This window comes from Siphateles boraxobius, unplaced genomic scaffold (assembly GCF_051911475.1).
Source record: "Siphateles boraxobius isolate OS27281-9 unplaced genomic scaffold, OSU_SipBor_1 61, whole genome shotgun sequence".
In the NCBI taxonomy this organism is placed as follows: Eukaryota; Metazoa; Chordata; class Actinopteri; order Cypriniformes; family Leuciscidae; genus Siphateles; species Siphateles boraxobius.
In genome coordinates, this window is record NW_027509188.1 from 10,818,021 (window position 1) to 10,844,907 (window position 26,887).

A 26,887-nucleotide genomic window follows, 5' to 3' on the forward strand; every position below is an offset into this window, starting at 1 on the left:
GAATTACGGCCGTTTCACACCGCAAGCGTGAGCAGCGCAGGGTTATTTTTTTCCAGCGTGCATGTTAATCAATGAGTGCATTCACACCGGGAGCAGGAGCAGCGTGTGAGCGTCGAGTAGGAGCAGCGCGTGAGCAGAAGTGAAGCGGGGGTTTCGGCGCAAAGTCTATTTTTGCTGCGCTGCTCACGCTCAATAAAAGTGAAAGCACACTTTTGTTGGACAAAATAAATATGATTTCACCCACAAAGTGCCCAAAATGCACAGAATTTCCATGTCTGGTGTGTTTTAACAAGAACTGGAGGAGGCTATGTCAGGAAAGAAATTATTTTTATTATTTCCCAATTGTTTTCCCTGCACTTGCTCCACTTGGCCGAGCTTAGCGCTTGTTTAGCCTGGCTGGACATGTGGCAGAGAGAGAAGAACTGTTTGCGAAATAAAACTTGCCACTGAGTTACAAGTGATTGCAATAGGGCTGTGTGTGTTTTGACAAATATCTTTATACTGCAAGGCTATATTTATTTTATTTTTGTTTGCTATTTATATATTATTTTATTGCCATAACCTGTTTTCATACTGAAGTTTCGTTTCCTAAATAAGTAAATATATATATAAAAAAAATTGTTGAATATTGGAAGTGAAAATGGTTCTTCCATTCCATAACACTGCACTTAGATATGTGTGAATTTCCCACACAAGGAGTAATAATTTATATAGTTCTATTTTATTTAATTTGTTCAAAAAAACGTTCTATGTAAAATGTTCTACTAAAGAAAAGATAGAAAATAAATATTTGTGTTTGCTGTTAAGTGGTTAGAAAAAATTCAATCGGAATCAGTTAAAATCGGTATCGGCAGGCCAAACTCATGAAAAAAATCGAAAATCGGAATCGGCCTAGGAAAAAGTAATCGGTGCATCTCTAATACCGCGTAGCATATTTTTAACTTAATAAGAAGTAACTTCATCGCTCTTTCTGTCAAAATGCTCCCCCACACAGTAGTTGCTTCTTTTCACTTGCTTAATTTTGCTTGCTTAGTGAAATATGTCTGTAGGCACGTGTGGTTGCGAGTGTATTTTTTAAACCATGCAGCACACTAAAACAAAATAAAAAAAATAAAAAAACCTTTTAACTTTTAAACAGTTTAACTGGTAGTATTATTCGGTTAAAATTTTTACTTTAGGTTAACGGTTAAATGGTCAATATGAGCATCCCTATTGGTGGGACATACGTAGGGAAGGTCAATATAAAACAGCTGTGCCTACGAAAAATACTCTCAATGTCACAAGGGACATGACTAGATCTATGTAAGCTTTGGAGAGTGAAATAGTGAAGCTGCAAGATTTGGCAGACTCAACAAGAAAAGGAGAACATTTTAAAGTTCTCAAAAGAAAAAAAGTCAGCTTATCTAACGAGTTGGGTTTTTCTGCCCAAGGTGCTCTGGTTCGCTCACGTCATCAAAATATTGCCAAAATGGATGCATCTTCTCATAATTTTTTTTCAGCCTTGAAAAAAATGGACAAAGGAGACTTATGCACTCTCTGCAGTCCAGCTTGGTGCTGGACAACTGTTGCAAGAGTCTGTGGACATCCGTAAATATGCAGTTGCTTTCTATGAGAAGCTCTTCAAGAAGGAGTTCCAAGAGAGACCAGAGGTGGCGCAGTCCTTCTATGAGGGCTTACCTAAGGTTTCCCAAGAGGCTAGCTACAGTCTGATGAACTACAGTCTGCACAGCAGAGTCAAGAAAGCGGTAAAGCTCCTGGCATTGATGCCCTTCCTGTGGACTTTTATAAAGTTTTTTGGCCTGTGATTGGCAAAGATTTGTTGCCTGTTCTCAGAGACTGTTTAAGTAAAGCACATTTACCATTGAGCTGCAGGAGAGCCTTCCTCACTCTTCTCCCCAAAAAAGGGGTTTTACAAGAGATCAAGAACTGGCGGCTGGTGTCTCTACTTTGCACTGACTACAAACTTTTGTCAAAGGTGTTGGCAATGAGACTGAAAAAAGTTATGGAGTATATTATTCATGTTGACCAAACTTATTGCATTCCAAATAGGTTAATATCTAACAATATCATCTTTATTTGTGATGTTTTGGACATCTCCAATTTATTGGGTTGTGAAATTTGTCTGATTTCAATTGATCAAGAAAAGGCCTTTGACAGAGTTGAACTTAAGTATTTGTGGCAAACGGTGAATGCGTTTGGGTTCAGCTCTGGCCTTATAAACATGATTCGGTCAGACAAGGATGTTCATTATGCACTCCCCAGTATTCATCTTGCGAATCTCCGATCCCTTCCTAACAAAATGGACGAACTTCTTCTCCTTACCCGCACTAACAAGGACTTTTTTAACTCTGCTGCTCTGTGCTTCACTGAAACCGGGCTGAGTGAAGCCATACCGGACAACGCAATTAATCTGCCGGGCTTCCAGCTGTTCCGAGCGGATCGCATCGCGGAGCTAACGGGGAAAACGAGAGGTGGTGGATTGTGTTTCTACATTAACGAAAGTTGGTGTTCAGATGTAACAACACTGAAGAAGATGTGCTCTCCTAATTTAGAGGCACATTTCATAAACTGTAAACCGTTCTACTCGCCTTGGGAGTTTTCCTCTTTCATTCTCGTGAATGTTTACATCCCTCCAGACGCGTGCGTGAGCGCGGCGCTACAACAGCTGGCTGAACAAATAGCCGAAACAGAACAAAGGTACCCAGACTCTCTTTTAATCATTCTTGGGGATTTTAACAAAGCAAATCTTTCCCGTGAACTACCAAAATACAGACAGCACGTACATGTCCCACCAGAGACAGTAACATACTAGACCACTGTTACACCACAATAAAGAATGCGTATCACTCCGTCCCACGGGCAGCTTTTGGGCTCTCTGATCACTGTTTGGTTCATCTCATACCGACCTACAGGCAGAAACTGAAATCAGATAAACCTGTAATAAGGACTGTAAAAAGAATGAAGCAGAGCAGGATCTACAGGCCTGCTTCGATTGCACTGGTCCAATCAGTGTTTTTGAAACTGCTACCACCGATCTGGATGAGCTCACAAATATTGTAACATCATATATAAGTTTCTGTGAGGATACATGCATTCCTACCAGGACATTCTTATCATTTACTAATGATAAACCATGGTTTACTGGGAAACTCAAACATCTTCGTCATGCCAAAGAGGATGCCTACAGAAGTGGGGATAAAATCTTGTATATCCAGGCCAGAAACAGACTGACAGAGGAGATCAGAGTTGCTAAAAGAAGCTACTCTGAAAAACCAGTTTTCATGACCAACTGGCCCCGGTCTTCACGCAGATCTTCAACAGATCATTGGAGCAGTGTGAAGTTCCCTGCTGCTTCGAGCGCTCCACTATCATTCCGGTCCCCCAAAAAAACAAAATCTCTGGACTTAATGACTACAGACCTGTCGCTCTCACGTCTGTGGTCATGAAGTCGTTTGAAAGACTGGTGCTGGCCCACCTGAAGGACATCATTGGACCCCTGCTGGATACCTTTCTGTTTGCTTACAGAGCAAACAGGTCTGTGGATGATGCAGTCAACATGGGACTGCATTATATCCTACAACATCTCGACAGACCTGGGACTTATGCAAGGAACTTATTTGTGGACTTCAGTTCGGCCTTCAATACCATCATGCCTGATCTTCTCACAGCCAAACTGACCCAGCTCTCCATACCATCCTCGATCTGTCAGTGAAATCAGACTTTAGCTATGAAAATGTCATAATCAACAGAAATTAGCACAAATGTCAGAGCATGTCAGAACACCTCCAGGGCCCCAAAACACCTCAGACCCCAGAGGGTTAAGAGGATAAGTCAGATAATTGGGAGAGGTATTTGCGCACCATTGATGACATATTTGTGAATACAAATATTGATTTTAGATAATAAAATACCTAAAAACTACACATTGTCCCTTTAAGCCCTGATCTTTACGAGTTGTGGGCATGTCAATTTCAATTTCAATTTATTGATGGATAGCCCCTTAAAATGCAGCATCTCGTTTTCAAGAGGGTCCAAATACACATATACATAATACAACAGGAAAAACAAACAAACAAAAAACAAATGCTCAAAACAATTGAGTTACTAGGCAGCTTACACCCACACCGAAGACACATCATAGCTCAGACATGTTATAGCTAGCTCAATAAGTACATCTCATGAATTTTGATAATTGATAAAAAATAATTCTCAAATATTTTGGCAATGGTACAGATAATAGAAATAGGACGATAATTATTCATATTAGAGGCATCCCCAGTTTTGAAGAGAGGGGTAACTTTCGCACATTTCCATATAGCGGGAACGGTGAAAGTAGTCAAAGACAGATAAAATAGGTTCGCAACTGGAAATATCAATACATGAGCAGCAAGTTTAATATACCTAGCCTCAAGCCCATCAGGACCAGTACTATTGTTGTCCTTTAGATCACCTGTAGCATTAAACACATCAATGGGCATGATTTTATTAAATTTAAATGAACCAGAGGTAAAAGACAAGGTTAAGAAATTATCATTAGCATAGGAATAAAAATGTTTGTAGTCACCAATAGCTGTAAAATGCTGCTTAAAAGCATGATCAATAATCAGCAGATCAGAAATTATACCATTATTCGTTTTTAGTTGATTCACAGGAGTTTTGCTATTCCTATTGAGAACCCGATTCAAATGATTCCAGAACTGTCTAGAGTTTTGAAAGGCATTAAGAAAGAAGTCTCTATAGTAACTGGATTTAGCGTTTCGGGTTTTATGTCTTGCACTGATTCCTAAGAGTCCTATAATGATCCCAGTCAGAGGCAGATTTAGTAAGGTGATATTTGGCCCATGCCTTATCTCTTTACTTAAAAAGATTGATTAGATGAGAGCTGATCACGGGTAAGTGCTTCCCTTTAACTCTAATAGTTCTAAACTGAAAATGCTTATCAATTACATAGGTGAGTTCAGAGTGAAAAAAGGTCCATGCATCTTCAACAAAAGGAATTAGCTGGAACCTGTCCCAATTAATAGAGTTTAAATCCTGTATAAAATAATCAACATTAGTATTTTTACATTGATGTATTCTGATATATTTAGGAGGGAAATGTGGCATTTTGATTTTGCAAACACAATAAATGACAGAGTGATCACTAAAACAGTCAGATAAAACACCAGATTTATATGTCCCTTCTGGATTAGAGAACAGTATCAAGTCAAGCAAAGATGAGTCATTGGCGGAATACCACAATACTTAAAGGTATTTAGCAGTGATATTGTCAGGCCTTTCTATTTACAGTGAAGCAAGCTAATTGCCTGCACAGAATATACTGGCGTTATAATATAACAATGTAATATGTAACAAAGTTTGCAGTGGCTTCAAAGAATAATCAAAATACACCTGATCCACATTTCTTTGTTCTTAAATTTCTAGAAATAGTTTAAGAACCTTGCTGCATTTCTGTGTAATTAAGAGAAAGTACACTGCCATCTTACTCTGAGGAAATTGACTTGAACGCACCTGCCGTCATAAACACAAACTTCCCAGGAGGACTGGAGAACGCGCCATCGTCTCCGAGCATGACCCCACATCTTTGGATTTAAGGTTAACACAAGCCAGAACTTATTATAAACAATGGAGATTTAGTTCACATTTACTTTCTGATAACAACTTCAAATATTTCCTCCCATCTCATTTAAATATATATATTGAAATGCATTACAATATTTCTATTAGCAGCATCACACTGTGGGAGGCATTCAAAGCCTACATCCATGGAAAAATAATTGCATTTGTCATTTGAGGAGATCTGAGAATGCCAGGATGGCAGAAATATCCAAACAACTTTCTAAACCGCACCTCCAATATTCTCTGACCCCTTCACCCACAATTTATTAAAAACGTTTCCAATTTCATTCAAAGTATTGTTTAGTTCTAACTCACAAAGTCGAAAAGCAATTGTTGAGTGTTAGGTAGCATTTTTTTTTTTTTTTTTTTTGGTGAAAAAGCTGGCAAATCATTTGCTATTTCAATCTCGAACTGTCCATGCATCTAGACTGGTCCCTAAAATTAAATCTTCTAACGGTGAAAGTTTCCGACCTGGAGGAAATTAATTTCATTATTTTCAAAATATCATTCAAATCCTTTCCCCTCAGAATATAACAATATAAAAAAATTGGAATGGTCCAAACATTTTAATCAACTAATATTCCCCTGCGTTAACGATGGCTCCACAAATGATTCGGGCAGGCCTGTGTTTACCACAGATGTACAAGAGGCAATTTATTCACTTCAGAATGGCAAATCTCCTGGCACTGATGCCTTTACCATCGTATTTTATTCGACTTTCTCCTCTGTTTAAGTCCCAATTCTACAAAGGGAATATAATGAGGCCTTTCTTTCAGGCCAGCTCCCAACAACCATGTCTGAGGCATCCATTTCATTGTTGCTTAAGAAAGATAAAAATCCATTGCGTTTTGCAGAAGCTACAGACCAATTTCATTCTTAAAGAGCATATTGCAGGTAAAAAAAAAATCAAGATTAATATATAACCTTGTATGAAAATACCATATGAAAAGTTAATGCAGGATATAAAATGTTTTAAAACGACATAAGGACACTAATTTAGTAGATAAAGTGAGCGTTTGTTGGACTGCTCATAAAAACGGGATTTTTTTCATAATCGCGTCATTTTACGTCACGACAGGGAGAGGGAGCCTCAGCTCAGTGCAGAGTAGGCTGGTGTTAAGTAAGAGCTATCTTGAGTCATTGTGGTTTCGGTAGTTTTTGTATTTTAATTTATCATCGTCATGGTCAATTATTGTGTTTGTGGAGATTTGTGGAAAAACTCCGGCCCGTCAGGACATTGAGTCCACAGGTTTCCATAACAAGAAAAAGGACGGTGCTATATATCTTTCGTGCCTGGTGCGGGTTGTGCAGGTGAAGAGATGGGATTTCTCTTCCGCATCGGCTTCGAAAAACGCGGTCGTGTGTAGCGTTCACTTCAGATCGTAGGATTATCATCCCGGCGATATGATGGAGTTCAAAGTCATTGTAAAGTCAAAATGAAGTATGTGTTCTGAGTTTGTCATATCACAGAAAAATGTGTTATTAGACACCCAGCCAAATTTGAATGGTAAAAAAAGCCGGCAAGTACATAAAATAAGCTCACAATCTTGAAATAAATGAGCAGTAGTCTCTGCTCTCAAACGCTGGGGGCGTGTCCGCTGGCTGCGCTGAAACCACGCCCACTCATGGTAAAGGTGCCGTCGCCACAATCAACTGTCACCCGCTACAGCCGGAATGGATGCTCCTAGCAGCTTATTAGGTTAATTATAACATAAACGCACAAGCCAACTTACACTCATTGGTGGGCACGCACTCCCGATGATGTCACCAGTTGTCGGTGCGACGGGAGGATGAAGGCCGAGGCGGGAGATTCACCAGTAACAGCGGATTATCAGTGAATCCCGGTTGTCTCCAACGAAAGTTTATAAAACTATCCCGTGATCACTACAGAGGCGGGTTTTGGTGGGGATCCTCAGCTCTCCATCAAGTTGGCTCTTCACAAAATTAATCCACCTCTTCTTGATGTGATCGTATTTAGGAAATTTAAATAAGGACACCGATCTGTTTTGTACGTGATCGCATCCAGGTAGTACGCATTTCTGTTATGAAGACATAGCTAACTAGCAAACTGTAAGCTGTAGTAACTAATAATACTGACAGTAACTCGCGATTGAGCGGCAAACTGATGTGAATGTGCTCTATTTATATTGTTAGGGGAGCGGCCAGCCTCAGGGGCTCCAGTGCGTCATCAGGTAGGTGCGTCATCAGGTATGATCAGGTAAAAAATCCGTAAAATATCAATGGTGAAAAACTGTTTAACGGTCTAACTCCACAATTCAGTACTTCACAGTTCACAGTCTTTGTGATGTGTTTTAGCAATACATTTCTAACATTTATAATGTGTTTAGAATTTTTTTTTTTAAATGCCTTTACAGGGACTTTAACATGGGATGCCGAAGCAAGAATATTGATCGTCTTATACTGTACCAATGGCATAAAATAGTGTGATATAGGTAATCATACCCTTAATAGAGGCAACTTGTAATTGAAAAAGAAAATTACTAGGTTGTTTAAATATTCAAATCTTTAATTTTCTGTTTATGTTATAACCCAGGTGAAAAATATGTGTTAAAAATGTACTTGAGTATGTTTTTAGTACAATACAAACATACTCAAGTATAGTTTTTATACATTTAATAGTATTTACCCTAAACATACTCACGCCTGCTGGCCTGATATACGATGGTAATAATCTGTGCAATATTGTGAGCACAGTGTATATCGTTAGCGAACGTGTATATATCTAAGTTATAAGCTAACACTGGTCTCTCTCACCAAGACACCTCTACTGTTCTCAACTGGTTCTCGTCACACCACAACTCAGTTTGTCTCTGACCGTTCTGTCTAACATTAATCCTGGCCTGTCCCTGCTCTCTTGGCAGCATAGCAGGCTCATAATTGTACGGCTGTGGTCCGTCATAAGAGTAAGTATTTCCTCAGCGTCCCAAATGTCATTGCGATCCATTGTTTTCCTGTTGTCTGAATCGACCGCTCTCCCGCCCCTTACGTCACGCCCGCCACGCCCATTTTCAGACGCGGAAGTAAAATTCTCTCACAAAAACGGCTCCATAAGCTTCTGTAGCGTATTTATAAGTATATTTTAAAGAAAATATATAGTTCCTACATTATTTTTCTATACATTGACTCGTTGGGTCCTCTAACCTGCAATATGCCCTTTAAATGTGGGCTTTAAAATACTATCTAAGGTTCTTGTCCTTCGCCTTCAAGTGTTGCCTGCTGTTATTTCCACTGACCAGACAGGTTTCATGACTGGGACGGTCCTCTCTGACGGTCACAATTGTTGCATCGCGTGTTTGGGCTTACAACACGCTGAAGCAGCTTTTGTGGACTGTTTATGTTCCCATTGCGGGAATATGACTGTTGTGGTGTTGAGATCGAAACTTGCTTTTCGCCCTTGTGTGCCGCGTGGGATGGGTGATAGGAGGATAGTGTTGGATGTCTCGCCCGGTAACCATTCCTTGTGGGCTCCTCCCTTCCACCATAGCCGTTGGAGTCCCCCATGGAGCATGCTGGTCCATCTGTAATGGGTGGGCCAGCCATTTCACCCGGGGCTCCCCCAGAGGACAGGACGCCGATTGCAGCATCGGAGGGTGAGCTTGCCTCTGGAGATGATGACTCTACTGCGTTGTCTCCCTCTGGGAGCATAACGTTGCCCGAGCCAGATCCAGAATTGTCAACTATGCTGAAACGGGCCGCCGAGGCTGTCGAGCTTGTGTGGAACTCTCCACCGTGTCCTGTTCAGTCTTGGTTGGATGATTGGTATCTTTGGGCGGGCCGTGCTGGTTCTCAGCCCGCCGCCCCAGTACGGTTCTTTCCCGAATGAGAACTTACTAGGTCGTGGATGGCACCTTTTACTGCCAAAAACTGCCTGAATGGTTCTTCCCCCCTCGCTATTCTTGATGGAGGAGCGATGAAGGCTTATGAGGCTATCCCTCCAGTGGGGCGGTCTGTCGCGACACAAGTGGACCTGTGTCTGGTGGCTGCTGCCCTAAAGCCTGTGAGTTCTCGTCCGTTCCGACGAGCATGACTTAAAAAGCCTGTGGGCAAGCCGCCTCCTCTTTGCGTGCCATGACATTGCTACAGGTATATCAGGCCAGGGCACTCATGGACATACACGAGGGTAGCCCAGAACGTGCACTCAAAGATGAGCACCGCATTGCATCCGACCTCGCCCTCCGGGGCATGATTGTCGTTGCGTGCGGTCTGGCGATGTCCACCTTAGTGGTTCAGGAGCGCCATTATTTGCTCAGCCTGGTTGATATGGCGGATGCGGACAAGGTTCGGTTCCTGGTCTCCCCAATTGATGGAGAGTGGCCCGCTGCTGCCTTCACCCCGCCGCCAGTGGCAGTTCCTCCGCCTGCTTGTCACCGAAGGCGTTCCCTTGCCGCCGCTCCCGCTGGGCCTCCACAGCAGTCTCCAGCCAGGCCTCAGCATGGAGCCGGCCGCAGTAAGGACGCCCAGCCCGCTCCAGGCGCTGCCAAGCCAGATGGCAAGCGACAGCGTAAGCATTCCTGAGCGGGCCGCTCAGGGATGGAGGAGGATGCTCTTGGAGTTGGTAACCGATCCACTCCCTCCCCCTGGCTGAGGGCCGGGTGGAGTCTTCGTTGGTGTGTGTGTCTGTTCCACCGCTTGTTCCCAAAAGGAGCGGAGCAAGCGGTACCCACACTTCAAAGAAAGAGCAAATTCCTCTGTTCCTGGGTCCCAAGAGGGCAAGTCTGGCGGTGTTTTGGCCCTGTAAGTGCCTAAGTGTTGAGCAAATATGCTCCTGAAATAGTGACTTTAGTCATACCTAAGTGTTCTTGCTGTGCTCCTGTCTTGTGTGCGCACATTGCAGTCTACTGGCGAAGGATGCGATGTAGCCTCTGCTTCCAGCTGATATGAAGGCTGGCTTCTATAAGCTCGTACTTCATTGTACCCTAGAGAGGTAGGTCACGACCATCTTGGTCCTCTGTTAATTGAAACGGGCCCTTTTTCGAAAGCCTCCGTTCAATTTGTTACACCGAGACGCATTTCCAAATTCTCCGCCCCTAAGATTAAATACAAATATTAATTTTATCTCTTGGAATGTGAAGGGTTTGAATAATATCGTTAAGACGAAAAAGTTCTTTCACATTTACAGTCCCTCAAGAGGAGACTTAGAATAAGAACTCATTTTCTCATCTCGGATGTTTCTCGAATTAAGTGTACATGGGTTGGTGACTGTTTTCACTCCAAATTGCTGTGAAGGCAAGAGGGGCAGCAATTCTTCTACATATGAACATTGCTTTTGAACCTGAATCAGTGATCTCAGATTCAAATGGTCGTTATGTAATTGTGCCCAGAATTTTACAAACAGTCCCAGTTGGTTTAACATACATATGTGTCCCAATTGTTTTTTTTTTTTTTTTTTTTTCATATATACATTTTTAAAGCCTTTTTTTCTATACTCTTTAATCTTGATAGTCATCACATCACATGGGGGGACTTTTAATTAGGTTAAAAATACAATATTGGACAGATCGTCTTCAAAGCATGCCACATTGTCCAACTGCCAGACTTCTAGAGAAACTAGAAAATATGACACTCTTTATAAACTTAACAGATTGGCCTGTCAAATCCCTGGAGATCAAGGTTTCCAACTAGTAAAGTGTTCTTTCTTTTCTCATGTTTACCGTTCATATTTGCAAATGTTTTTATTTTTTTTGGATGATCGAATGATACACTCTGTCAATTCCTGTGACTATCATAGTATAGTCATGGATTCAGTTTAAGAGTTGAATGCACATGAACGCCACCACAATGTTGTAAATACAAGTGGGAAGCTCGGGATTTTCTTTAAGTCCCGATCTTTACAAGATGTGGGTGTGTCAGTGACAAACATGGCAGAATACCACAATAGTTAAAGGTATTTAGCATTGATATTGTCAGGTTTTTCTATTTACAGCGAAGTAAGTTATTGCCTGCACAAAATATGATGGCATTATAATATAACAATGTAATATGTAACTATAAAGTTTGCAGTGGCTTCATAAATTAAGGCGAGACACTACAGGTGAGTAGGGTAAAATTTTAAATAATAGATATCACCATGAAACTTCCTCAGATTACTTACACAAGTATATAAGAAATGTATTACAAGATTTTGAAATTTGTATTTTTAATTATGCAAATTAGGCATTCTATCATTAAATATGTGCGATTTTGCATATATTTTTGGTAGATAGATCTGAACATATGATAAAGCCAGGTGCAACATTTTTCTTTCATTTTGTTTACACACAAGATGAAAAAAAAATTCAGAGAGATTTCAGGATATATGCTTTCTTTACTTAGGAAATGAAAATATAATGTGCATAGCCTTAAAAAAATCGATTTCCTTAATATTTTTGTAAAATGACACAAATTAGACCAGGAATGATGTATTAACAAATCCCTCTGAAAATGTCTTCAAAATACTGCTAATTGTATAACTGGAAAGTTTGGTGTACATAGGTGCTACATAGGAAGAGATGTTTGTACTGGAGAAAACAGTAAACTAATTTTGAAAACAAAAAACTAATTTTGAGAAAACTGCCTTTAAAGATTTAAATAGGGGAATTTAATACATTTCTATTGGAAAGAAATGCTCAAAAACAGAATAAAGGCTCAGGCCCTTAGTAATAAAAATATGTAATATTTGAAGCTCATGAAAAGTGATTATTTAATAACATGGCAGGCATATAAGGCCTACAACTGCAGTAACTCAATTAATTAACATTTGCGTATCATACACAAAGTTGCAGACAAAACCCACACTAGTCCACACTTATGGACACAGAACAAGACCAACAGTAGCTGTCACAGCTTTCTAAAGTCTAATTATCCATTCCAGCTCCATATGTAGGTCCCTCTGGCATCGCCTTTTCAATTTCTCGTCTACACTTGCGGACTGAAAAATCTCAAAACTGACCACTGTATTAAAAATCTATGTTTTTGCCTGCCGTGTCTCGCCTTAATTAAAAACATAAAGAACCAAGTACACCTGATGCACATTTCTTTGTTCGTAATTTTCTAGAAAGAGTTTAATAACCTTGCTGTATTTTTGTTCATAATTTTCTATAAAGAGTTTAATAAACTTGCTGTATTTTTGTGTAATTAATTAATTAAGAGAAAGTACACTGCCATCTTAATTGAGGAAAGTGACTTGAACGCACCTGCTGTTGTATACACGAACTTCCCACCTTGTAAGTACGAAATTTCAAGGAGGACTTGAACGCACCATCATCTCTGATCATGCCTCCACCTCTTTGGATTTAAGGTTTACACAAGCCAGAACTTATTCTAAACAATGGAGATTTAGTTCACATTTACTTTCTGATAACAACTTCAAATATTTCCTTACATCTCATTTAAATATGTATTTTGAGTGGAAACATGCATGCTGTCCTTAACATGATCGATAGATATATGATCTTGTGAAAAAAAAATATTTGAAAGAGTTTTTAAAAACCTTTCATAAAACATGGAGCCCTTTGTTAAATTATACTGATACCATTGATCTGCACTTGAAAATGCAGATGAGGATGAACTATATTTAATCCTTTTCTTTATATTGCATTGTATTTTATTGTTTTGTACACGTATTGTATTGTTTCACTATTACACGTACAATATTTTTTTTGTTATATATTGTATGTATAGTGAGGTTGTACTTGGGGCATTAAGGGCAGAGGGGAGAAAAGCAAAGCTGTGTTCATTTAAATTTTATATATACAAGATGTTGTATCTGCAGAAAATGTCAATATATATATTTTGAAATAAGAAAAGTCGGGTATGTGCACATGCGTCACACCACTGTACCTCACCTAACGTAGTCCCTTTTTCAGACATACTACATAAGTTCCAAAACTATTTTACTGATAAAATCTCAGGGGAGCGCTGACAACAAATTTCTGTGCACGAGTGTGTGTGTGTCTGTACTCTTTGTGAGTTTTTATGGGAGAGCGGGATAAAATGAATAAAAATTTATTTTGTAGGAAAATCATGGAAATGGTTTGTGATTAATATCCTCTTGTTTGTTATATTTTCCTTATCTTTGTGGGGTTTTTTTTTTTTTGCTGTTGTAGGCTGTCAGCATCTCTGAAATAACTGAAATCATTTTAGAAAGTGATATGGAACTGTAATGCAGTCAAGACCTGCCTAGAACTACTTTACCTGTGCGTTTACTGTAAATAATTGCACACCTTATAATTTTCGTCAGCCAATCAGAATGAGGCATTAAACAGCCCCGTAGCATAACCAGAGCTGTCATTGGAGTTCTTTAATCAAAACTCTTCTACATACTTGAGTTTTTTCAGCCTGTAGGTTGAATCCTCCACATTGTCGTTGAGCAGCTTGACTCCTGAATCTCCTGGGTGGTTGTAGCTCAGATCCAGCTCTTTCAGGTGTGAGGGGTTTGAACTCAGAGCTGAAGACACATAACCACAACCTTCCTCTGTCACCATACAGCCAGACAATCTACAAAGAAATACAGCAACAGTCCACATGACGTTAGTTTGGCAATCAGACGTTACTGTCACACACTGATCTTGGCTGCGTTTCCCAAAAGAATCATAGGCCTAAGTTGATCGTAGAGACCACTGGTAGCAATTGTTCTACAATAAACTTACGATGATTTTAGGAAACTCAGCCCAGTGTAGTTTGTATATGCAGCTGTTATTTTCTATAGATTCAGTCACAAAACCAAAAACAATGTGTCTGTGGAAATGTACCAGAGTAAAAATATTAATTTTCTAAATGTAGTTTAGTTGTGAGACACATTTATGCTTATTTTCATTATATTAATTGTTACATGAACATTTATACCTATTTCAGCCTTTCATTAGGTTTTACTTATTTTAACAGTTAGCAGTAATTTTAAGTGACTATTCTTTTTTTCTCTCAAAATTACATTGTTATGAATTGAAAATATATAATTTACATTTAGACAAGAAACATTAACAGTCATACAAATAAGAGTGAATGTGTGGATATTTTCAAATAAATTATTATTTGCAAGTATTTTAAATGTTGTGGCGAGCAGGACGAGGCCCAGGGCCGTGAGAGAGCGGCACGAGGCCGGTGGTGTGATTACTGATGAGCGCCACCTGCGCGACACACCGGTCTCGTATCTCTCACGGAGGAGCGACGACAGTGGAGATCGAGAGAGACCAGGCCTGGATTTTTTTGTTTGTTTCTGTTTTGTGTGGCCAGCAGTTGTCCGTGAGGGGCTGCTGGCTTATACTTTTATTTTTTATTTGTTTTATTTTATTATTAACCTGTTAACCGTTACCAGAGCGCCGGCGCACTGAAGCGTTTTTTTTTTGTTTAAATAGTTCAAAGTTACTATCAGATTTAAAGTTATTACCTTGACAAACTATACATCATTAAAAAGATAAAAGACTCAAGTTTCGGGTTTTGACCACTATTGTATTCTAAGAAACTTATAGTGACAGTTATGTCTTAATTTGTGTCAGGAGTTATGTAATCAAAAAATGAGTCGATACCTTTAATATGAATTATGAGTGTCAGCCGGTCTCATTCAGAAAAAAACTCCTGTGAGGTCGTCATGACAGCGCTTGACAAAACAACGTCTCTCAGGGCTTTTAGCTCAAAAATGTGCAGATTTGGAGAAATATTGATAGATTCTCATAGGTTTACTTCAGATTTATATAGACAGGAATAATATTTATTGAATTTATACCCAAATGGGCCGTTGTAATCATTATGAGCGCTGGATACTCTGATGTACTGTGTTTTCAATCCATACTCGCAGTCTCAGGGCGCCATGTGCACATGCAGTCCATATATGGAACACATGAAGAAGTGCCATAATCATGTGACATCCAGGAAGTCCCGACACAAACAAAGCTTCCAGAGATCGCTGTAACATGCAGATAAAGACGTTTTGAAGACAATAAACATGATTGCAATGATATTTGATTTACCTGTGTTCTTCGAGCCATGTCAGGTATTTTCATAATAATAGATTATATTTATAATGTAATCCTAATTGATATAGACTTTATCATTGTGCAGAATACTATAAAATAATATATTTTCTGTCCGATTTTTTTATTTGAAGACAAATCAGATCACTGAAGGTTATTTAAAACACATTCGACTTACGTTATAAAGTAAGTTTGGAGAACAAACATGGTTTTAATCTCATAAATTGCTGTGTATTGATGGTGTGCTAAGCTAACATGGTAGCTAGCCCTCAGATGCACCTGCTACCTAGCAGAGGTGGAAAGAGTAATAAGTATTACTACTTCAATGAAATTTTACTTAAGTACAAGTAAAATTACCGGTCTATAAATCTACTCAAGTAAAACATATAAAATATTTTAACAGCGGGGGTGGGGGACTCTCCCATGTAGGGTTGTAATGGTAGGAGATTTTCAAAGTATGATAACCTCTCAGAAAATATCACGGTTTACAGTATTAATCAATTATTAAATAAATAAACTTTATTATTAAATTATGGTTGTAATTAATGAAAACGGGGTTTTTTGGTTGAACAAATCCTTTTAATAACAAACTTGAAACCATTTGTTTGTTTTGTTTATTGAATTTCAATAAAACATGTCTAATCAATTAAATTCGATAATTGATAATGAATTAGATTAACAACTAACAAACGGTGGTAATCAAATGTAAATCTAAACTTGTGTCCTTTTATTTTTGGGGGAAGCGCTGCAAAAACAGATTTACTAAATTAAACCATGGACAAAAATATATTCCTTTAAATAATGTTTAAATGAAGTGTATTATTTTTGTTGTTATTATTATTATTTTGAGAAGTAGGCTACGTTCTATTGTATGCCTACAATAGTAATATATTTCTGTCATAATTTCTCCTAAAACCAAACTTTTATTTTGACGGGTTGTAGTGAAGACCACTAGTGTACAGGTCCCTCTCAAAAAAATAGCATATTGTGATAAAGTTCATTATTTTCCATAATGTAATGATAAAAATTAATCTTTCAGATATTTTAGATCCATTGCACACCAACTGAAATATTTCAGGTATTTTATTGTTTTAATACTGATGATTTTGGCATACAGCTCATCAAAACCCAAAATTCCTATCTCAAAAAATTAGCATATTTCATCCGACCAATAAAAGAAGTGTTTTTAATATAAAAAAAGTCAACCTTCAAATAATTATGTTCAGTTATGCACTCAATACTTGGTCGGGAATCCTTTTGCAGAAATGACGGCTTCAATGCGGCGTGGCATGGAGGCAATCAGCCTGTGGCACTGCTGAGGTGTTACGGAGACTTTCTCTTCACAATATCCCACAGATTCTCTATGGGGTTCAGATCAGGAGAGTTGGCAGGCCAATTGAGCACAGTAATACCATGGTCAGTAAACCATTTACCAATGGTTTTGGCACTCTGAGCAGGTGCCAGGTCGTGCTGAAAAATGAAATCTTCATCTCCATAAAGCTTTTCAGCAGATGGAAGCATGAAGTGCTCCCAAATCTCCTGATAGCTAGCTGCATTGACCCTGCCCTTGATAAAACACAGTGGACCAACACCAGCAGCTGACATGGCACCCCAGACCATCACTGACTGTGGGTACTCCAGTGCTGCTTATCTGTAGCCCAGGTCAGGCGCTTCTTGTGTATATTTTCTTTATTGGGTTTTTAACAGTAACAATTACAATCATCTTCCCATCCCATCCCCTCCCCCCTACAGCTAAAAAAAAAAGAAAAAAAAAACAAACAAAAAAAAGGGGGTATTTCCCAGCAGTGACAGTGAAAAAAATTCGGTATTCCACGTTTGCATAGTCCACAAGTTTTCTTTAAACATGAAAAGCTCGGCAGCAGTTATGAAACATATAATATGAAACATAGTCAATATGAAGAATATGACAAGAGAGACGAAAAAGAAAGAGAGAGAAAAAAAAAAAAGGGATATACTCCCTAGAAGAATTGGCACATCTTCATAAAATATATAAATCACACTTTATAAAGCTACTTGTCCAGATAACAAGAATACTGATACAATAATAATAAAAATAGTAAGATTAATAATATAGTGGTTTCAACAGAAACTTATAAAAAAAAAATATATATATATATATATATATAAAAAAATTAAAAAATAAAAATAAAAACAGGCATACACATTACAAAAAATAATTAAAACAATTATAATAATAATAATAAATAAAAATAAATAAAACTTAAAAATTATATAACAAGGGGAAATTGAGGCAGATTATTCCATCATTGAGGCAGATTATTCCATCTTAGAGGCAGGGGAGCTCTTCAAAATATCTTATAAAGGGGTACCATGTGTCTTGAAACTTACGTTTCGAACCTCGAATCATGTAATTAATCTTTTCGAGTTGAATGTAAGACATCACTTCTTTCAACCAGCTTTTATGTGTTGGAGGGTCTGCCTTTTTCCACTGAAATAATATTAAACGCCTTGCCAGTAATGTAGTGAAGGCAATAACAGAACGAATATCTTTCCTGAGTTCTATACCATAAAAATTAACAAAACTGTCATTAATATCCTTCAGATTATGTACCATGGATCCAGATGGGGCCTTAATATGAGTTATCATTTTAGAATTATTTAATTGACGAGACTGAAAAGCCAATAATTTACTGGCTTTGTCCCCAAATTCATAAAATGTATGCCGCATTTTTAACAACCTCTTCTCTTCATGTGCAGTTGACAGCAAGTTATACTCGGACTGAAGACTTATTCTTTCTTTGTATAAGCGAGGGCAGGGAGAGATGGCGTACTGTTCATCTAACCTGTTAATAGCTTCTGAAATATTTCTGAGTTTAGAGAGTTCTTGCTTTTAGCATAAGAGGAGAAAGAGATTATTTTGCCCCGCAAATACGCTTTCAATGCCTCCCATAATACAGATCTAGATATATCATGCCTGTCATTTAGCTCCAAATACATATTTATCTCTTTAGTTAGAAAAATAATGAATTCTTCATCTGCCAAAAGCAAAGTATTTAGTCTCCAGGGTTTAAAAGAAGAATGCTGAGTTGGTAAACTAAGCACAAAAGAGGAAGGAGCATGATCAGATATAACAATGCTATGATACCTACTAGATGAGACAAGGGGCATGATACTCTTATCCACCTAGAAAAAATCAATGCGACTATACGAGTGATGAACAGGAGAGAAAAAGGAGAATGTTCTGGAGGAAGGGAAAAGAAATCTCCAGGGGTCTAATAATCCAAATTGGTCACAGAAATGTTTAATGTTTATAGCTGCCTTAGAAGGCTGTATGACTCTAGAGGAGGATCTATCCAGTGCTGTGTTCAGAACGCAGTTAAAGTCCCCACCTATAATTAAAGCATAATCATCAGCAGGTGGGATAGATGTGAAGACTTTGCTGAAAAAATTGCTATCATCAAAGTTTGGGGCATAAATGTTAACAAGGATAACTTGTCTGTCGAGTAAGCGCCCTGTGACGATAACGTAGCGACCAGAGGAGTCACTAATAACCTTTTCACTGGTGAAAGAAATGCTCTTCTTAATAAGAATAGCAGTGCCTCTGCCTTTTGCATTAAAGCTCGAATGGAATACCTGTCCCCCCCAACTCCGCCTAAGTTTAATTACATCTGAGTTAAGAATATGGGTTTCTTGTAGAAAAACAATGTCTGCGCTTAATTGTCGCAAGTGAGAAAAAATCTTGTTTCTTTTAATGACATTGTTCACGCCTTTAACGTTCCATGTTATAAAATTTACATCACATTTATTAAAGTTGGACATGTTATCAGAAAGTAGTTGTAAATGAATAAGGCAAATATAGTGAATCTGTTACAACACAACGCATGAGCACCTTGACTCCGAACAACGTATGCTGAGAAAAAAAAAAAAAGAAAAAAAAAGAAAGAGAAAAAAAAAGAGAGAAAAAAGAAAAGGAAAACCCATTGATTCCCCTCCCGCCCCCCTCCCTCAAACAACAAACATCTGCTGGTATACTAAGAACCATAACTCACCAGCTCGTGTTCCTGCTCCTTGAAGCTAAGTTGCTATTGAAATAGCAAAAATAAGTGACATTTATATGAACAAAAGAGTGTGGATCAGTACAAACTTAAATGAGTCTCTTCGTTCTCATCACCCACTCGAGCCATACAGAACCTGCGCTCAGCGGGAACCAAGGTGGAGTCACGTAGATCTACATTATCTGCAGTGATGTGAATTCCTACTCACTCGTTGAAGGGGGGACAATCCCCCTCACAAATTCCAAAGCCCGCTGCGGAGAATCAAAAAATTTTTTCGTTCCATCAATGCTGATCCGTAGACGCGCAGGGAAAAGGAGGCCGAATTCAATTCCCGCTCCTCTAAGCTCAGCCTTTACCTGGTTAAATGCCGCTCTCCGCTTTGCAACATCGGCGCTAACATCTGGGTAGAAGTGTATTCGCGATCCTTTGTATAACACCTGTCCCCTTTCTCGTGCCAAACGAAGAATCAGTTCCCTCATCTGGTAGTGATGCATTCGCACGATGAACGGCCTGGGGGCTTGATTAGCTTTCGGCGGGGGAGCTAGAGAGCGGTGAGCCCTGTCCACCTCCGGTTTTTTGGAGAAACTCTGTTCACCGAATACCTCGAGTAACAGTGTTTCAATGAATGCAGAAGGATGAGAACCCTCGGAGCCCTCGGGGATACCGATCAGACGAATATTGTTCCTCCTGGATCGATTTTCCAAGTCATCGAGTTTGGCCCTCAGTTTTTCATTATCTTTCGACAGCACTGAGCACGTAGATTCCAGGGCAGTAACGCGACCATCCACGTCGGTAAGGGATTCTTCCACATCCTTCAGTTTCTGTTCTTGCTCAAGTAATGAAGTTTTCACCGCAGAGATAGATGATTTAAGCTCTGCAAGGATCTCCACTCTGAGCGCCGCTACCTCAGATCTAATCCCGCCAAGGAGTTCTCTGATATCATCCTGGCTCGAGGCGGCCTCGTCCACACTCTGCAAATCGCCAGCAACCTCAGTAATATCGGCCGTCTTTTTAGTGCTGCTTCTCGGCATGATTCTACTGAGGATCGCAAATAGTAGTTCAAACTATGTCACCCAATAAATGTTGAATAAGTCGTTAAATAATAAGAAACGCGAGGAGCAGAAAACTTTACGACTTCTCACGCCGGCATCTTACCGGAAGTGGGGTCAGGCGCTTCTGCCGCTGTTTCTGGTTCAAAAGTGGCTTGACCTGGGGAATGCGGCACCTGTAGCCCATTTCCTGCACAAGCCTGTGCACGGTGGCTCTGGAGGTTTCTACTCCAGACTCAGTCCACTGCTTCCGCAGGTCCCCCAAGGTCTGGAATCGGTCCTTCTCCACAATCTTCCTCAGGGTCCGGTCACCTCTTCTCGTTGTGCAGCGTTTTTTGCCACACTTTGTCATTAGCCTTCTACATTCAGCCCTCACAGCCTAGTTCTAACCTTGGTCCTTACAGTCAGAATGTATATTTGCATGAAATGGAAGCATCTTACAGTTTTAGTTACTGTTTAAAGCCATTTTGAAAATTCAGTCTTAATACAGTTACCCCAAACTCCTTCCCCTCACCCCAAACAATATATTTCTTAAACTTATGCAGTCCATGTGGGTCATTCGTCTGTATAAATGTGGAAAAATATCACATTCCTGCAAATGTTTTGTCTCTTTGGGGTGCTAAGCGGATTCTTCAAGTCAGCCTTTGATTATAGCATAGTTAATTATTTTTAAACCATTCACCTCAGTATCCTCAGCTGACAGTTTGGACTTTTCAGTCCATCAGAAAGAAGCTTCACTCCAGAATCCTGCAGGTCATTGTTAGTCAGGTCCAGCCTTCTCAAACAAGAGTTTGAGGATTGTAGTGCTGATGATAAACTCTCACAGGATTGAGCTGTGAGATTACAGCTGTGTAGCCTGTGTAGAAAACAAAACAAAGAACAGTAGTAATTCTTATTAGCGTTTATAATCTGGAGCTTGAAAGAACCTTTAACCGTAGTGAATTAAGCAAAGCTAAAACAATTATCCCTTCATATACATCAAACCAGCATTTATTTTCACACACATTACTTTTATTCGTTTTTCTGAACTGTCTAGGCCTGCAAGTCACCCATTTAAAATGAAGGCAAATACAAAATACTAACGGTGTTTATAAATGAATGTAAAGGGGACTCTTACATTGTTCTTCTGGTATTTTGATCACTGGCAACAGTCTCACCACTACTTGATCAGATCTTCTGTATTTCTGCATTTCAAACAACTCTTGAGTCTCTTCTGACATCAGGAGTAAAAATATGGAAGTAAAATAATGCCAAATGTTTTTGAAACAAAAAGCCTGTTGAATTGTACTACTTGAAAAAAAATATGCATTGCATTAACCCTGCTTGTATTTTAATCCATTGTATTTTTAGGGCTTGCATTTTTATGGGCTGAAATTTAGCATGGTTGAATATTTAAGTTGTGAATATTTACATTCAAAACATTTCAAACACATTTTCATTAGTAAAATTTCAATAATCCATATTCAGCTTTCATATTTCACTTCCAAAATATTCAAACTGATTAAAAATACAACCTATAATATTGAACAGGTGGTTTTCGGTCTATTTTATTTTGCTGTGCAAATTCACTTCCACAAATTCAGTGGTTCAAATTCGACAGCAAATTCAACGTTGACGTCCAGGAACTGCAGGAAAAGCAACCGAGCATAATCTCCATCTGCTGTTAGTCTACCTCACCAGCAGGGGGTGCAAGCGCGTGTTGTTGACGAACACCAGAGCAACAGTTAGAGTAAGCCATTCATTCATGAAAGCTAATTTACAACAACTGAGCATGCATTAAGCATGCATTTTTGTTTAAGATTATCTGGGTCAGTATATATGCGGAAAAGATGATAAAGGCACAAAAGCTGTTTTTATGTTTCATTCATTAACTTCATTGTTACTTTCCCTATGTTAGGCTACATGTTATCAACTTTTTCTACCATGAACAGGATTATAATCGGTTTCCCTCAGTACCTTATCATACTCAAGGATTCCCCTTCCATCAGGACAAAACGCTTAACGTAGCTTAATGGACTAATACAGTGATATAAAAGACCAAACTCGCACCTTATTGGGGAAGTATGCCTACATGTTAATATTCCTACATACATGATTAATCTAGGAAGGGTCATAGCACTTTCATATTGTTGTCCTATATTGTTAGTTTAACTGTAACTTAAGTCGCTTTGGATAAAAGCGTCTGCTAAATAATTAAATGTAAAATTGGCTTGACATTCGCACATTTAGGGACCGTCTCTGAAGTAACATTGATGGTCCTATTATGTAACATTGGATCTGTATACATCCGCATCGGGGGAATAATATATTATCTCGTTCACGGTAGACATGCATGTAGGCTACACAGGAAAAGTAATCTGAAGACACTGAATTTCAGATAAAACATATTAATCACAGATACACTTAAATTGTTGTAAATGAGTTTTTATGAATGAATGGCTTGCTCTAACTGGTGCTCTGGTCTTTGTCAACAACACGCGCTTGCACCCCCTGCTGGTGAGGTCAACTAACAGCAGATGGAGATTATGCTCGGTAATCTACTGCTTTTCCTGCAGTTCCTGGACGTCAACGTCGAATTTACTGTCGAATTTGAACCACTGAATTTGTGGAAGTGAATTTGCACAGCGAAATAAAATGGACCGAAAACAGCCTGTTGAATATTATAGGTTGTATTTTTAATCAGTTTGAATATTTTGGAAGTGAAATATGAAAGCTGAATATGGATTATTGAAATTTTACTAATGAAAATGTGTTTGAAATGTTTTGAATTTAAATATTCACAGCTTAAATATACAACCATGCTAAATTTCAGCCCATAAAAATGTAAGCCCTAAAAATACAATGCATTAAAATACAAGCAGGGTTAATGTAATGCATATTTTTTTCAAGTAGTACAATTCAACAGGCTTTTTGTTTCAAAAACATTTGGCATTATTTTACTTCCATATAAAAACACCAGACCATTGAGCAGAGGAGAGATTCTGTGCTGAAAGTTTTCCTGAGGTCAGATTCTTTTGGATTTCCTACACAAAGTCATCTTTCAGTTCATTCAGACAGTGGGAGAGATTGATGATCCTCTCTTCTGATTTCTCTTTCTCTATTTTCTTTTTGATATAGTTAACAGTGTCTTTAACGTTCTCTGTTTTGAGGTCCAGTCCTGGCAGTAAAAGGTCCAGATGTCCGTTCTCACTCTGTAAATCTTTCTTGACTGCAGCATTATGAAGCTGAAACAGTGGACAGTTTTTTGGACAGTTTCCATGTCAGTTTTCTCCAGCATTGAAGAAATAGGTCAGCTTTCTCATCTTAGCCCATCATAAACACATAAAGAGCAGCAAGGAATTCCTGTACGCTGAGATGTATTAAGCTGTAAACGTTTCTTGCTGCTACCTTTTCCTCCTGAAACATTTGAGTGCATAACCCAGAGTGCAACGACCCTTCACTGACATCTAGTCAAAATTCTTCAAGATCTTCTTTGTAGAAAATCAAGTTCCCTTTCAAGGGAACTCGAGCTGCGTATGTGGGAACACTCTGCGTGATTACGTCGTGAAGCACGTGTAAAATCAGTCCAATGGAAGCCCGCTACGACATAGGTGACGTCATAGACCAGGAAACTATAAAGCAACCCTGAAATCAGACCGCGACAGCTTCTGCACCTTCAGCAAGCGCTCTCTGTGATATCTGTCATTGTCTATTTATTGTTGTCTGTCAAGCCCAATATATATATATACATATATCTATCATTATTATGGCGAGCAAGCAAGATTATAGACGGTGTGTTGTTCCCTGCCCTCGTTATATTACGGGTGGGGACACACATCAGCTTTGTGTTGCTTGTTTGGGAGTGGAGCATGCCCAGTCAGTCCTCGAGGTGGCTGATTGTGTGCATTGTATGAGTCTATCTATAAAGACGCTCCGCTCTCGCCGATCATTCTTCGAGGAGGACGGTTCGGTTTGCGTTCCCTGGGGTGCGGGTCCCGCTGTTGCTGAGGCACAGCGTCGACTTTCATCTTGGGGTTCGCAGATGGATCTAGTAGCGGGGTTTGAGACGGGCCCAGCCCTTTCTCAGCCCTTACCTGCTGGATTCTGTGTCTCTGCCCAGGAAAGAGCCCGCCCTGCGGTTTCTCCTTCCCAGGCTGAGGCACCAATATTGCGGCTATCCAGTTCTGAGGAACTGGATGTCACGGGTATGGGGGATTCTGAGTGTTCGCCAGCTCATACCCCCGCTGATGAGGAGCTTATGGAGGTTTTATCTCGTGCTGTAGCTAAATTAAATATTGAGTGGCCAGCCGATGATGTTGATGTTGCATCTAGAAAAAGTCTGTTAGATGAACATTATCTACCATCTAGATCACGACCTCCCCGTCGTGGTGTCGAGATCGTGGATCAAACCGGCATCTTTCAGAGTACATAACCCTCAGACCAGTAATTATAGCAAAATTCAAGGTATTGAGCACCTCGGTTATCTATCTATGCCTCGCGCGGAAGACACACTAGCGAGATATCTTTCCCCCGAGTCATCTTCTTCTCTAAAAGCCCCGACGTTACCCACCAAACCTTTAAAAAATACATCTTTATTGGTGGGTAAAGCGTATTCGGCAGCAGGTCAGGCCGCTGCATGCTTACACACTATGTCAATTCTCCAAGCATACCAGGCTGACCTGCTGAGGGACATGGACGATTGTGAGGAAGTTAGTGCTGATGCAATTCGAGAATTGCCTCGCACGACAGATCTATCTCTCCGGGCCACCGAGGAGACGGCCAAGTCTGTGGGCTGCTCTATGGCAGCCTTGGTGGCCACGGAGCGTCATTTATGGTTGAATTTATCAGAAATAAAGGATAAAGATAGGTCTGTTCTTCTGGACGCACCGCTGTCACCTACAAGTTTGTTCGGCGACGCTATAAACTGTGTCGTTGATAGGTTTCAAGAAAATAAGAAACAAGCAGCTGCGTTTCAGAGGTTTCTTCCTCGCCGGTCCAGTTTCCCCGAGGCTGCTCGTATTATAAAGCCTGAGCAGCCTCGTTCGTCTACGAGCTCCGCATACCGATCTCAGCAAAAACAGAGCGTCGCCGCTCGGGCACCTCCTCAATCTGGGGTTCCTGAGTGGCGGCAGCAGTCCTAGCCTGTTAGAGGTAGACAAGATCTGAGGACTGTTATCTCTAAGAGAGCTTGGTCTAAGAAGAAGTCCTGACGCCGAGGCTATCAGGCTTCTGAGGGTGGTCCCCTCCAGGTAGGAACGATTCCGAGGAACCGTCCCTCCTTGGCACCCTCCGGGGGACTCTCCGAGGAGAGCCGCAGCGTTGCCACTTTGGTTGTTCCCTGCCGGTTGGCCGCTTCAGGGCGCTGAGGTGTCAGCGTCCCCGTGCAGTCCTCTGAGGAGGGTTGTAGAACGGTCAGTTCGGTTGTTCCCTGCCGGTTCGCCGCTTCTGGGCGCCGAAATGATTGTTCAATCAAATCCAGAGGCCAGTTTCGAGAGACTGGTTCCCTTATCGGAATTTCTGGCAGCGTGGAAACTTCTGCCAAATATTTCTCTATGGGTCCTGCACATAATTGAAAAGGGTTACAGAATTCAGTTCGGTTCTCGTCCGCCCAGATTTCAAGGGGTCCTCCCTACCATAGTGGACTCACAGCAGGCTCTGGTTATGGAGCAAGAAGTACTGACACTTCTTCAAAAGGGAGCTATAGAAAGGGTTTCTCCTCCCAGCTGAGAGTCAGGGTTTTACAGCCGTTACTTCATTGTTCCAAAGAAGGATGGAGGGTTGCGTCCTATACTAGATCTGCGCCAGTTAAACAGCAGAGTTCAGAAACTCAAGTTCAGAATGCTTATACTCAAACAGATTGTCACAATAGACTTGAAGGACGCGTACTTCCATGTATCTATCCATCCTCATGACAGGAGGTTCCTGAGGTTCACTTTCGGGGGCGAAGCATACCAATATCGGGTTCTTCCATTTGGCCTAGGTTTATCACCCCGCACCTTTACAAAATGCGTGGATGCAGCTCTGGCTCCGTTGAGACTCCAGGGCATCCGCGTGTTAAATTACATCGACGATTGGTTGATTTTAGCTCAGTCAGAGCAGTTGGCAGTTCAGCATCGAGATGTTGTTCTGTCCCACATAAAGAGGATGGGGTTGCGGCTCAACACCAAGGAGAGTGTGCTCCTCCCTGCTCAGAGGATCACTTTTCTAGGTGTAATTTGGGATTCGACCACAATGC

The 26,887-nt window shown here is 40.0% G+C and overlaps 1 protein-coding gene across 1 annotated transcript in view; it reads right to left on the minus strand.

The window, feature by feature from the left end:
• Nucleotides 1-26,887, minus strand: part of LOC143718281 (NACHT, LRR and PYD domains-containing protein 3-like) — a 62,709-nt gene that overhangs the window by 10,442 nt on the left and 25,380 nt on the right. The window contains exons 8-9 of the mRNA XM_077209309.1: nt 21,356-21,529; nt 13,942-14,115 (exon numbers count right to left, since the gene is read on the minus strand). Coding sequence (XP_077065424.1) covers nt 13,942-14,115; nt 21,356-21,529 — 348 coding nt within the window. The remainder of the gene's footprint in view (nt 1-13,941; nt 14,116-21,355; nt 21,530-26,887) is intronic.